Consider the following 13,664-nt stretch of genomic DNA (forward strand, 5'->3'; position numbering starts at 1 on the left):
CCCCGCCTTCCCACTCCTCCTGCAGCAGCTGGCCACTCCCTCCCCTGCCTGTGTGCCCACCATTCACCGCGTGTGGCACTCTTCCCCCCATCCCCCTCCTCCTGCATAGTCTGGGTGAGAGCACAGGAGGCGGGTAGGGCGGGGGGAGGGTAGACTTCTTCGAGGCTTTGTGGACCCAGGAAGGACAGATCCTGGGGGGAGGGGGACATTAGAGTCTAACTCAGCAGGAAGAGCATGGGGACAAAGGCACAGAGACAAGGGAATGAGGCTTGTTCCAGGCCACAACATTGACCTTCCACCAGACTGGGGCTCCAGGTGGGTAGGTCCAGGCTGGTGGTAGCAGGCCCTGAGTGTCTGCTGCCAGAGTTTGTTTCAGGACATTGGGGAGCCACAGGAGGTTCAGGATAAGAGAGGGATGCCCCAGATCTAGTGTTGAGAAGATGCCTGTTCTTGGAGTTCCCACTGCAGCTCAGTGGTAAGGAACCCAACTGGTATCCATGAGGATGCAGCTTTGATTCCCTGGCCTCAATCAGTGGATTAAGGAACTGGTATTGCCGTGAGCTACGATGTAGTTTGCAGATGTGGCTCGGATCCTGCATTGCTGTGGCCGCAACATAGGCTGGCAGCTACAGCTCCGATTCAACTCCTAGCCTGGGAACTTCCATATGTGGAGGGTGCGGCCCTGAAAAAGATGCCTATTCTTTAAATAACTCAACCTCATGGGGACTTTGTGGCAAATCACATCCCTAGGGAGTGTCCACCTCCCACCTAATGGGCAGATGGATGTCTGCACTGGGGCCACAGACACCTATGCTGCTGGTGGCAGGAACCAGATTTATAAAGGATAAGTTTACAGAAGATAAGGTTGATCCCTCAACCCCACACAGAACCATACCCCCAGACTGTGAGGCATGCAGCAGGGTACCAGGTTGTTCCGGCCATCGTGGAGTACAAAGCAACCGGAGAAAAGATGCTGCCATGTAAAAAAGACTAAAAATGGAGTTCCCAGGTGGCTCACTGTGTTAAGGATCCAGCATTGTCACTGCTGTGGTGTGGGTTCGACCCCTGGTCCTGGGAATTTCCATGTATACAGGTGCAGCCAAAAATACATTAAAAAAAAAAAAGCCTAAAAGGCGGAGGGAAGAGGAGTTCCAATTGTGGCTCAGCAGGAAGTACAAGGAGCCTAGGGAGGAGGCATTTCCCTGTTCACCTTTTTCAAACCTTCAACACCATTCTTTTTTTTTCTTTTGCTTTTTAGGGTCACACCTGGGGCATATGTAAGTTTCCAGGCCGAATCGGAGGGGTCAAATCAAAGTTACAGCTGCCGGCCTACGCCACAGCCACAGCAATGCAGAATCCAGGCCACATCTGCGACCTACACCACAGCTCATGGCAACACCAGATCCTTAACTCATTGAGTGAGGCCAGGGATGGAACCTGCAACCTCATGGTTCCTAATCAGATTCGTTTCCACTTTGCCACAAATGGAACTCCTTCAACACCATTCTTGATAAAGAATGGGCAAAAATTCAGAAAAGGAAGAAAGAAAGAAAATCCTTTTGGGATGGTAATGAGGGCCAGGTTAGAATGAGGAGATCTCAACTATAAATATAATAAAATTCACTGAATTAAAAAAAAAACAAGGTTTCTCCGTGGGGGCTGAGAACCATTCTGGGGAGGCTACAGAGCTAAGTGGGCCTGGTAGAGCATGCAGCAGGTTTTGAGGGGCCTTGTGGATTGGGGGGGATGTCTGGGAGCAGCCACACTCATGGGCTGACCAAGGATCCAGGAAGGTGTTAAGAAGGTGAAGACAAGGGCCCTGGGAGTGAGGTCAGAGGATCAAGGCAGGGCCTGGGCTTCGTCCTATACAGTTAGAGCCTCTGTTGAGCAGCTGGTCATCACCAGCCAGAGCCAGAGACCAAACATCCAGGCCCCCAAACCTCCACCCAAGCACTCTCCCCAGAGGCACCATCTCCCAAATTGTATCACTGAGTTCTTTTGCTTCTTTTCACATGTATCTACATGAGGTCACCCAGTATGTGCTCTCTTGGGTCTTGAAATAGTTTCTTCTTTTTTTCCCCCTCCCCTTTCTCTGTGTTTGTTAAAGCAATCAGGTTGTTTGTCCTGTACAATTTCCACCAGGCTAGATCTAGCAGGTTGTATCCCAGTGTTGTCCTTTAACATGGTCCTAGTTCCTTACTTTCCTTGTGGAAGGAAGTGTGGATTCTAGATTCTCCAACAGGTTTAATTCTCTGTTCTAAACCCTCCCCTGGCTCCCCATTGCCCTTTCATCAAAAACCAAATCTGTCATCAAAGGGCTACCAGTCTCATTGATCTGCCCTCCCCGGAAACCCCCAGTCTCTACCATCCCCCTGCTCTGGCCATTGTGGATGCCCCAGGACCTCTGCACTGACGGTTCTCTCTACCTGGCACGCCCTTCCTACTTTTACAACCTGCCAGGCCACTTTCCAAAAGTCTCCTCTTCCGTAGCCCACTGCGGAGGGTGGGGGTCTGTTTGATCACTGCTGGAAGGGGAGAGCCCTGCCTCCCTCCCCAAAGAAGGTGGGCATTTGCTAAATGAAAAAACTAAAAGGCAAAAGGGGGTGGGGCTCGCTTTCTTCTATATTTAGAGATGAGTAAACGGCTCTCAGCTAGGCTCCAGGGCTGCACTCTTAGGGAGGACTGAGGGGGCTGGTGGAAGGAAAGCCCTGTTTGTGCTGGGTGGGGGTAGTAGCATGGGTCATTTCATCTGCCAAGCCTCGGAAAAAGACGTCCCCTTCCCTCCTCTTTACCCGGGCCTGACTTTCCCCTTCCCTCCTCTTTACCCGGGCCTGACTTTCCCTATCTGTCCTCCCAGGGCTGGGTGCCCCGCTCACATCCCTGCCTGGGCGCAGGGACAGCCGCGGCCTTCTATCTCATTGTCCCCGACCGTTCCCGGGTCTGCGTGTCTTCCCTTCACCCCCGCAGCCCGGGTTTGGCGGGGATGTAGTAGTGGTCCCTGTCCCCCGGGGTTGGGTGTCCTTCGCCCGCTCCTCCCATCCCCAGCAGCTCGGGTCCGGCCGGGTGGCTACGGTCCCTGAGCCCCGTCTCAGGGTCCTCGTCGGTGCCCGGCGCTGGACGTACTCTGCCCGCAGCCCGGGTCTGGCAAGGACCGGGCCACCGTCCCCGCCCGGCGCCTCCAGCCTCCAGGCTCCGCCCCGGCCCGCCCCGGGGCGCCCGTCACTTCCTGCCCGGCCCCGTGAAGGCCCTGTCGGGCGGCGGCAGGCACCGCGGTGTCCGAGCTATGGTAGCGTTGGAGAACCCGGAGGGCGGCCCGGAGGTGGCGGCGGCGGCGGGGGTCTCCCCCGGCGGGCGGCGGACGCTGTGAGTGCAGCGGGCAGGCGGGCGGGGCACGCTCCTTGGCTCCGGGGCCCCCTCCCTTGTCCCCCTCCCCGGCGGCAGCCCCGGGCCCGCCCCGCCCCTTCTCCTTGGGGCTCCCCCACGCAGAGGGGAGCGGCGCGGGGGGGCTTTATTGTTAATGCCGTTTACCGAGGGAGCCCCATCCCTGTCACGCCGGGCATTTGCCGGGACGCAGGGAGACACATCCATGTCTCCCTTAAACACCCCCAGGTGCTGCAGCCTCCGGGCTTCGAGGGTCCCGGGCGCTGGGTTGCGAGCTTGGGTGAGGTGGTGCCGTTGCGCGCGGTGTACCCGGAAACCGTGCTGGTGTTGTTCTGGGTATTTAGCCACTTGCCGCTGTTGCTGTCTCCCAGCCAGGTGTTTATTCGCCTCCCAGCCAGTCCTGTGTACCCCTCGGGATTGTCAGCCCCCCACCTCCTGGTGGACAGGCCCTTTGTTTTTCTCCAGATAGATATCCCAGTTAAAGAGGGACTTAACAGCCCCGTCGCGTCTGTCGCGGGAGGCAGACGGGAAGGTGGGGCGGCCCCGTATGGTTATGTCCCCCGTCGTCACTGATTTCTTTCTAACCTGGGTATTTATGTGGATACCTGGGTGGGCCACCCTGACTGCTTGGGTTCCAGTTCTGCCTCCTCCAGTGTGCCTGTCCAAGTGGCCTGGGTGGGTTATTACCCCTTCCATCCCTCAGTTTCCCCATCTGCAAAATGAAATAATAGTGCCCCTGCCAGAGTGGCTGGGGTCAGTGATCCTGCACTTGGAGGTGCCCAGCAAAGGGGAGCATCCATTTCTTAATAATTATCTTAAATATCTTACTGTTTGGGATCTTTTATTACTATTTAAGAAGACTGTCATTTTACTATTTTATTATTGCTTTATTACACTTGTTATTACTTTTTTGTTATTATCTCAACCTGGATCTTTAGGCAGAGGCCCTACCGGGCTCCACAGATGTGGGTATTTACCCCTTTTGAGGGGGCTTAACCACCCAAAGTGGGTATTTACCTACCAAGTGGGTCCCTCTGACCTGCCCCCAGGTCTCCTCACTTCCATGTCCTGGGAGGCGAGGTGGCCTCTGCCCCCTGAGTCGGCCCCACCCCAGCCTGAGTCACCTCCGCTCTGAGCCCTCCTTGATTTCCTGTACCAGGAAATTGGTTCCTCTCTGGCCTGTTCCTGGGGGAGGGGCCGGTGGCAGAGCAGGTGTATTTTTGCCCAGAGGAGTGGGTGTCAAACCCGTGGGGAGCATCCCTGAGAGGATGAAAGAACCTGTTCTCCTCAAACCTGTCCTCACAGCTGTCCCACAGGTGGGCCTGTTCCCCCCCCCACCCCCGTGGATGCTGGCCACTGCCACCCTGTAGACACTTCCCAAGGCCTGCTGGGTCCAGGAAGCTTCAGGGCCCTGTCTGGGTCCTCAGTTTCCCATCTGTAAAGTGGTCTCTTAGGGGGGCTGGGTAGGGGAAGCCAATGAACTGGCCCTTGGGTGAGTGTGGTAAACAAGTTCTGATATTCATTCAACAAACAGCTGTTGAGCACCCTCTATGGGCCAGGTGCTGGGGATACAGCAGGGCCCAAGAGGACCCTGTCCTTATCATTCTGGGCTAGTGAAGGAGATGAGAAGCAGGAGTAAACAACTAGGACCAGCTGGTTTCCTGTGCAACTGGTGAAGCTGGAAATGGGCTGATTGGTCCCCTTGGGAGGCAGGGTAGCTTCTCCCAGGAGGTGTTGAGCCCAAGAAAGGGTGCTTTAGGCAGGAGGCTGAGCACATGCAAAGGCCCTGAGGCAGGCTGTCCCTGACCTGTTTGAGATGAAGTGAAAAGGGCCTGTGCCTGGAGCAGGAGTGAGAGGGAGAGAGATGGACCAGCATTGCTGTTCTGATATGGGTGTATTTTATCAAAGGTTAGGCTGGTGTCCACCCCGCTTCCCCAGCGTTCATTACAAATCTGACTGGTTGGTTTTTTGTCTGCTGCACCCTGCACCCTGCCCTCTCCCTTTTTGAGGTGGGGGGCTCCAACCCTGCAGTCAGCCCCAAGGCTCCTGCTGGGGTCTGGTTAGAGCCAGCAAGCTTGAGCTGGTGGCAGGACTCAAATTTCAGTTCTCAATTCGGCCCGGGAGGTTCATGAGACTGTAGCCTGTGGGACCAGTGGTGGCACTGCAGTGCCATGGGGAGCCATGCGTGGTGGAGGAGCAGGGCAGGGAGCAGCTGGGTCCTAGCCAGGTGTTCGGGCCTCTGGGTTTGAGCCCTTCAGACGGCTGTGGCCCCAGGAGGGAAGCAGGAGGCTGGACGGATCAGGGGAGTGTCCCTTTATCAGACCAGTTTCAAATCCTGGTTCTGTCCTGGTCCCCAGGGGACGGAAGCCCCATCTCTTGGAGTCCCATTATTCTGAGGGCCCAGGCTCCCTCCCTGCATTCCACCCTGCTCTGAGGTTCTTCTACAGCTCCCCCCGGATGTGGCCTTGTTATCAGCCCCCACCAGGCCACTGTCCTGGACGCCATCCAGAAGCTGGGGCGGAGACACAGGCTCTGGAGCCCGTAGTGGGGTTCCCTAGGCCTCAGGAAGGTTGTGTCCAGCCTCAGAGGTGTTGGTCCTGTGCCGACTTGATTTGCTCCGTCCTGTCCAGTTGCCCTCTGCACCTGTGGGATCTTGGGACAATGACTTTGTCCCTCGGTTTGCAGGTCTGTGTAATGGGCGTCAGAAAAATAGCCTTTGGCTCCTGGGGTGATGGTGAAGGGGATCGCTGCAATCAGTGGTGTGGCTTGGGCGAGCTCCCTGTCACAGGAGGAAACCAAGCAAGTGGCAGCTTGCGGGGGAAGGTGTGTGTCCTGGTTCCTCTTGGCTCTGAGTGCTCCTCTTGGACTCACAGGCACTGGCGGGGACCAGTCTCATCCCCAGTTTGCAGAGGCTCCATGTCACACAGTGAAGTATTGTAGCCGGGGTTTGAATCAGGGCTAAGATTCCAGGTGCGACCCCTGCCTCTGCCTGTGGGCGTCCCATCCATGGGACATGCATTTACCCATCAGTGTTCATAGATCTTTGCCTCAGGTGTCATCCATGGAGCTGCCCCACCCAGACCTCAGACAGGGCTGGGCTCATCCGCCTATTTGCTTTGTGATTGAAGATGCAACAGCCTCCTTGGAGTTCCCATTGTGGCTCAGTGGTAACGAACCTGAAAAGTATCCATGAGAATGCAGGTTAGATTCCTGACCTCGCTCAGTGGGTTAAGGATCTTGGCTACTGTGAGTAGTGCTGCAGTGAACATACAGGTGCATGTATCTTTTTTAGTGAAAGTTTTGTCCAGATACAGCCCCAAGAGTGGGATGGCTGGGTCATATGGTAGTTCTGTATTTAGTTTTCTGAGGTATCTCCATGCTGTTTTCCACAGTGGTTGTACCAATTTACATTCCCACCAGCAGTGCAGGAGGGTTCCCTTTTTTCACACCCTCTCCAGCATTTGATATTTGCAGACTTGTTAATGATGGCCAATCTGACTGGTGTGAGGTGGTACCTCATAGTAGTTTTGATTTGCATTTCTCTAATAATTAGTGATTTTGAGCATTTTTTCATGTGCCTGTTGGCCATCTGTATGTCTTCTTTGGAGAAATGTCTATTCAGGTCTTTTGCCCTTTTTTTCAATTGGGTTGCTGGGTTTTTTTTTGCTGTGGAGTTAAGTTGTTTGCATATTTTAGAGATTAAGCCCTTATCAGTTGCATCATTCGAAACTATTTTCTCCCATTCCGTAGGTTGTCTTTTTGGTTTTTTTTATGGTTTCCTCTGCTGTGCAAAAGCTTGTCAGTTTGATTAGGTCCCCTTGGTTTATTTTTGCTTTTATTTCTGTCACCTTGAGAGACTGACCTAAGAAAACATTTATACGGTTGATGTCAGAGAATGTTTTGCCAATGTTCTCTTCTAGGAGTTTTATAGTGTCTCTCCTAGCCTTTTTGAGGCCCCTTGTCCCACTGTCCTAGGGTTTCAGGACGTTTTCCAGAGATGCTGGTGGGGGAGGGGTCACACTTCTGTTTTTAACGTGTGTCTAGGGAACTTTGAACACGGGAAAGTCTGGGTGGAATTTTGGACTCTGGGTTCCACTCAGTCCTGGAATTGTGGGATTTTGTCAGAGAACTGGTTCGGCAGTTATTTTTTTGAGCACCTACTCTCTGCCGAGTGTGGCTGCCCACGCTGGGGGCTCTGTGGGCACCAAGCCCTGCCTGGCCGCACGGTGGGCAGTGAGATAGAATTGGCAGCCGTCAGGAGAACAAAGCAGTGAGGGGTTGGGTCCCTCTGAGGAGGTTCGAACAGAAGCCAAAAGGAGATGGGAGCGAGACCCCGAACCAAGGGCATGTTCACCTGGTGGGGGCACAGCCTGGCAAAGGCCTGGAGTGGGGCTGCCTGCTGGCTTGGAGCAGAATGAGTGGGCAAGGGAATTGGGTGCTGAGGAAGGGCCATCCTGGCACCCCAGACCTGCTGAGGGTCAGAGTCCACCACCAGGAGTTCCCTGGTGGTGCAGTGGGTTAAAGATCTGGCATTGTCACTGCTGCGGCTTGGGTGGCTGCTATGGTGTGGATTTGGTCACTGGCCCGGGGAATCTACCGTGGACCCCTCAGCATGAGGGCGTCTGAGCTGTTGGGGCCATCCTGTCAGCCCGCGATCAGGGGCTGACCAAGAAGAAGAGCGTCTTGCCTCTTGCTAGAAGTTTCCATTCAATATCCCCCTCTCCCTCATGTGGCTGCCTGCTGACTGGCTTGGCCCTCAGGTCCCTGCAGGAAGCCTGCCCAGGCTGCTAATCTGTTTCCAGGATTAGTGCCCTGTGCTCAGCGGGGGCCTGTCCAGCTGCACTCCCCATCCAGGCCCCTGAGCTCACAGCACACGGGCTCTGGGCCATCTCCTTAGTTTCTGGGGACTGGCCCTGGGTTCACCTGCTGCTGCAGGTAGGGCTGCTCTGGCAGATCAAGTCTCTCGAGAAATTCCCAGACCAGGGAGCTTCTGGACCTCCTGGCTTATAGCTAAAACCTGGCAGCCTGGGGGAGCTAGGAGCACTTTTCCCGGCCACCCACCTCATGGGTGGCTTCCCTTCTCTGAGTCTGGCTTTGCTGATCCGTCCTCAACTGTACCTGCCTCCTGGGTAACATGACGATGAGACAGAATGAAATTTTTTTTTTTTGTCTTTTTAGGACTGCACCCCACAGCATATGGAGGTTCCCAGGCTAGGGGTCCAATAGGAGCTATAGCTGTCGGCCTATGCCACAGCAGCAACACCAGATCCTAGCAGCATCTGTGACTTACACCACAGCTTACGGCAATGCCAGATCCTTAACTCACTGAGCAAGGCTAGGGTTTGAACCTGTGTCCTCATGGGTACTAGTCAGATTCATTTCTGCTGAGCCACCACGGGAACTCCCAGAATGAAATTTTAAGGATCCATGGGACGGGGTAAGCCTCCCATTGCTGACGGAAACCAAACAGGGGTGGCTGTGAGAGAGTGGCTATGGTAGGGATCTGCCTGGGGGTCCTGGCCAGCCTCGGCCCTGAGGACTGCCCCCCCCAACCCCGGCCCACAGGCCCCTTCCGGGCTGCCTGCCTGCTCTAGCCAGCTCCCAGGTGAAGAGGCTCTCGGCCTCCAAGCGGAAGCAACACTTCATCAACCAGGCTGTGCGGAACTCAGACCTCGTGCCCAAGGCCAAGGGGCGGAAGAGCCTCCAGCGCCTCGAGAACAGTGAGCAGGGGTCGAGGGGCGCCTCCTGGGGGCTCCTAGGCCTCAGACAAGAGCGGTGTGCATGTTGGCATTATTAGCTGCCCTTACCCTGAGTCTAGCCCTGAGCTGCACGATGAGAGGGATCTCGGGGTGTTGGAGCTGGGGCTTTAAAGGAGGTGTAGGAGTTCATCAAGCCCAGCTAGGGCAAAGTAGGAGGAGTTCTGGAGGCTGGATGGTTTCTGTGCCTTTTGGGAAAGACAGCTGGAGTGTGCTGGAGGGGAGGCTGGTCTGAGCCAGAAAGTAAACGCCTGAAATAGAGAGGTGGGGGGAGGGGAGGAAAGATGGTCCTTTGTTCCTCTGGAGCCTTGGGGCCTCAGCCCAGAGACCATTTGTTTCCAACTAGCCCAGTTCCTCCTTACCCTGCTGGAGACAGAAGGAGGCACACCTGGCCTGGAGGATGGGGACCTGGCACCCCCTGCGGCCCCCAGCATCTTCGCAGAGGCCTGCAGCAATGAGACCTACATCGAGGTGGGGCTCCACGTCTCCCCCTGAGCTCTGTGTCCCGTTTCCCAGAGCGCCAACCCCTCCAGAGAGGGAAACCCACCCCAGACCTTCCAGCACCTGTGGTTTATCTGCTTGTCACACTTGGAATTGCTGATGTAATGGGGTGTACTGGGGCCATGTCGATGTCCCCTCCTCCGGCTACAGGTGGGTTGCAGGTGCCTGCATGGACTATTGGCCGGCCCTGTGGCCCACTGTGCCCATGAGGAATATTACCAAGCACCTAGTGGCCCTCCATGGGGAAACTGAGGCTGGGACCTCCCCAGTCATTGGCTCAGGGCCTGCCTGCCTCTCTTCCAGGTCTGGAACGACTTCATGAACCGCTCTGGGGAGGAGCAGGAGCGGGTTCTCCGCTACCTGGAGGATGAGGGCAAAAGTAAGGCGCGGAGGAGGGGGCCTGGCCGCGGAGAAGACCGGCGGAGAGGTGGGCCAGGGTGTGGGGTGCCAGGGCCCAGAAGTCTGGTGGGGGCCAGACCTACAGTTGTGGGCGGGGCCAGGGCCAGGTGGGAGGAGCCTGGTGTGTGAGGGCAGCGGGGACCTGCTGCTCCCTCCAGCACTGGCCCCAACCCATGGACTCTTGCAGAGGACCCAGCCTACACGCCCCGAGAGTGCTTCCAGCGCATCAGCCGGCGTCTGCGAGCCGTTCTCAAGCGAAGCCGCATCCCCATGGTGAGTACCAGCCCTGGCCTCGTCTCTTTCCACTTGCCTGCTCTTTTTTTGAGGGCCTTTTTTCTCAGCTTTGCAATCGGAGGCAGAGTGAGGGGAGACCAGTAACCCCGTAAACAGAACGTTGTGTAATAGGCACAGGACAGGCTACAGACCAGTGTGATCAGAGTGCAGGACCCAGGGCTGGGCAAGGGCTTTCCTCGAGAGTGGGAGGGGCAGGGGCAATGCGGGTGGGTACAGAAGGATGTATAGGAATTCACCAGGCAGAAGGCTCAGGCATTCAAATGTGTGGATATGTCTAAGTGCCTGGTTTCCTTGGAAACAGTTAAGCGGCCTCATGTAGGTGGTCAGAGGCCACATTTGAACCCAGAGCTTTGGGCTCCAGAGGCTGCCATGGGCTTAGGGGGCCTGGACAGCTTGGCCAGGGTCCCACTGTTGGCCTGATCCCTGGGCTCATCTCTCCTGCAGGAAACCCTGGAGACCTGGGAGGAGCGGCTGCTGAGGTTCTTCTCTGTGTCCCCGCAGGCCGTGTACACGGCCATGCTGGACAACAGGTGACTGGGTGGGGTAGGCGCGGTGAGCGCCCATGGTGTCCAGCTCTGGCCACTCACCACCCCTTCCTCTGCAGCTTTGAGAGGCTCCTGCTTCACGCTGTCTGCCAGTACATGGACCTCATCTCAGCCAGTAAGTGCCTGGCGGCCCCCAGGCCCCTAGTTGGCCCATCAGTTCTAAGAACCAAGGCCAGGTGGGGTCAGGCATCTGGGTGAGGAGGGAACTGTGATCACAGAGGTGGCCGTGGGATGCTGTGCTCACTCCTCGCCGGCTCTCCTGCCTGTGGCCCCACCTTGGTGCTGCTGCGGACGAAGATCCTCCATCTCGTCTTCCGGGCTGGGGGGTTGGGGCCCATGTGGGGTGATGACCCTAAGATGAGGGGACCCCAGTGTCAGCAGAGTTCTCATTTATCTGTAGCCCCCTCCACAGGGCCGCCCGTGTGATGTCTGGCAAGTCCACTCCCTCCTTGGGCCTGTGTTCTCCTTTTACAATAGAGGAGGTCTTGGGATACAGCCTCCTGATCCCCCCACCCCCGGCAGGGTTCTCTCAGGCCCTCTGTGTCCCACAGGGTCCTCACTCCCCAAGTCCATCTCTCTGCCTGGAGTTGCTGAGGATATGGTTTCCATGGCAACCCCAGGATGGTTTCTCTCTCTCTCTCCCCCTCTCCCCCCCCTTCCCTCTCCCTCTTCCCCCCCGCCCCATGGGGGAGGGAGCTGCAGCCCCTATGCCTACTTTGGTTCCTACAGACTTGGGGTGGAGGGGCTGGGCTGGGGATGTTTTCTGCCTGAACTCAGGAGGGGGGCCCTGGCCAGATGGGGAGCAGGGGAGAGGGAAAAGCCTAGGCAGATGCCCCAAGGTGGGCCCAGATTGGGTTGTGCATGGCTCTGGTTCAGATTTGGGCATGATGAGGGCTGGGGAGAGAGGTTGGTGGGGGGGCCTTGGAGCTTCCCAGTCCCCTCTGAGGACAGGGAGGTAGCAGGGAGACTGGGGGGTGGGGGAGTGGGGCCCCAGTTCAGTCCCCTTGGCCTCCCCCATGTCTGTAGGACACGGGATAAGTAACAGGAGAGGAGGGCACGGCATGCAGACGAGCTGGGTTGGTGCCACACCTGGGACCTGGGGGTCAGGACAGCCAGACCCAAGGCCCGGCTCATGGGCATCTCTGGCAGGGAGGGCAGAGGGCCCGGCTGTGCCATAACCCTCGCCTTCTTCCCTTCTTGGCTGTCCCCTCTGCAGGTGCCGACCTGGAGGGCAAGCGGCAGATGAAGGTCAGCAATCGGCACCTGGACTTCCTGCCCCCGGGGCTGCTCTTGTCCGCATACCTGGAACAGCGCAGCTGATGGTGGCCCCGCGGTGCTCCCGCAGCCCCGTCTCCCTGGCGCCAAGACCTCCCATACCACCTGCTGAAATACCTTTATTATTTTTAGAATTTTCCCTTGGAAACATGCTCCTCCCCTTGGGGTCACCCCGTCCCAGCCCATCTTCCCAGATGTGTTGGTGGCTGGGCCTCCCCGAACTCCCCGGCTGGGCCACTTCCATGTCCCTTCCTCAGTCAGCATTTTTGGCCCCTTCTGAGCTTACGCGAGGAGGGAGAGGCTGGATTTTTATCATTTTTAATGAATTTGGCGTGATTTGTTGTAGATTTTTAAATTTCCCTTTTGAGAAAAAAAACAAAGAACTTGCCCCAAGTGATAACTCGAGGGGCTTCATTCCAGTCCTTGCTTGACCCCCTCCCAATATGTGGCATGGGTGGGGGTCTCTGGGGCCCTGTCCCTTGCCCCAGGGGCATTACGTTTTTTTGTGTGTGTGCGTGTGTGTGCGTGTGCCATGTGACCCAGGACAGAGGCTGCGTCTTAGAGCTGGTTTCACCCCCTTTTTTGGACTGTGTGCTGTCTTCCTGGGCATGCTGTGGTGGCCCTTGGGGTCCTGTGTCCCTGAGATACCCCCTACCTTCATACTGGGGGTCTGGGACTTCCAGCCAGAAGCCTCCGCCCTCAGACTGTCTTGTTCCCCTTTCCATGTCCCCTCATGTACCGCCCCCCAGCCTGGCTCTGGGTGTCCTCATGCGGGTCCCCCTGACCTAGCGTGTGAGTGCAGAGCTGGGAGGCTGCCCCCGCCCCCACAGCCTTGTGTGTGTGGCTAGTTGTGCTTTGGAAAAAGTGGAGAGTTCAATAAATTTCTGGTGCTCTGGTCTCCAGTTGCAGGGTTTTCCTTTGGGGCAGGGCTGGATGCGTGAATGCTCACAGTGCCCTTGGATCCTGGTCATCAAGGGATGCAGGCCTCAGGGTATGAGGCTTGGCACCGAGTGACACCTCATGTAGAGGCAGGTGTGTGGGGTGTGGGAGGGAGGGCAGATATCACTGAGAGGGTCATTTTGGCTCTGCTGTGTGGCTCAATCCCTCCTGGGTGCCCGGGCTCAGACCTCAGCTCCACCACTTCCCAGCTTTGTGACCTCCAAAAAGATCACTCATGTGAGCTTCCTGGGTGGCTGGAACAAAGTACACCACACTGCAGTTTAAAACCACAGGAATTTAGCCTCTTCCAGTTCTGGAGGCCAAGATCAAGGAGACTTAGGGCTGAGCTCCCTCTGGGGGCACGAGGGGAGGATATTCCCCATCTCTTCCAGATTCTGGGGGCTCTGGCTTCTCTTGGCTCTTGGCCACATCCCTCCAGCCTCTGCCTACATCTTTATGTGGCCTCCTCCCTGTGTCTTTAATTTGTGTGTGTCACCCTGGGTTATCTGCTTTTATCCTGAATGCCCTTCTCACCTGGCCCCAATCAGGGGTCCCTGCTGTCCACAGGGCTCCT

The 13,664-nt window shown here is 56.7% G+C and overlaps 1 protein-coding gene across 2 annotated transcripts; it reads left to right on the forward strand.

Annotated features, from left to right (window-relative positions):
* The first annotated feature begins 3,228 nt into the window (after nucleotides 1-3,228).
* On the forward strand, nucleotides 3,229-13,049 carry R3HDM4 (R3H domain containing 4). Of its 2 annotated transcripts, none has more exons than XM_047777795.1 (8): nucleotides 3,229-3,363; nucleotides 8,947-9,101; nucleotides 9,484-9,608; nucleotides 9,942-10,065; nucleotides 10,225-10,310; nucleotides 10,776-10,861; nucleotides 10,936-10,991; nucleotides 12,093-13,049. In XM_047777795.1, exons 1-8 carry the CDS (start codon nucleotides 3,284-3,286, stop codon nucleotides 12,194-12,196), a joined length of 816 nt encoding a protein of 271 aa, XP_047633751.1. In that variant the 5' UTR covers nucleotides 3,229-3,283; the 3' UTR covers nucleotides 12,197-13,049. The 2 variants fall into 2 exon arrangements, with proteins under 2 accessions (XP_047633751.1, XP_047633750.1); XM_047777794.1 differs by lacking the exon at nucleotides 3,229-3,363 and adding an exon at nucleotides 3,521-6,204.
* The last annotated feature ends 615 nt before the right edge of the window (nucleotides 13,050-13,664 follow it).

This window comes from Phacochoerus africanus, chromosome 4, assembly GCF_016906955.1.
Source record: "Phacochoerus africanus isolate WHEZ1 chromosome 4, ROS_Pafr_v1, whole genome shotgun sequence".
NCBI classification, from domain to species: Eukaryota; Metazoa; Chordata; class Mammalia; order Artiodactyla; family Suidae; genus Phacochoerus; species Phacochoerus africanus.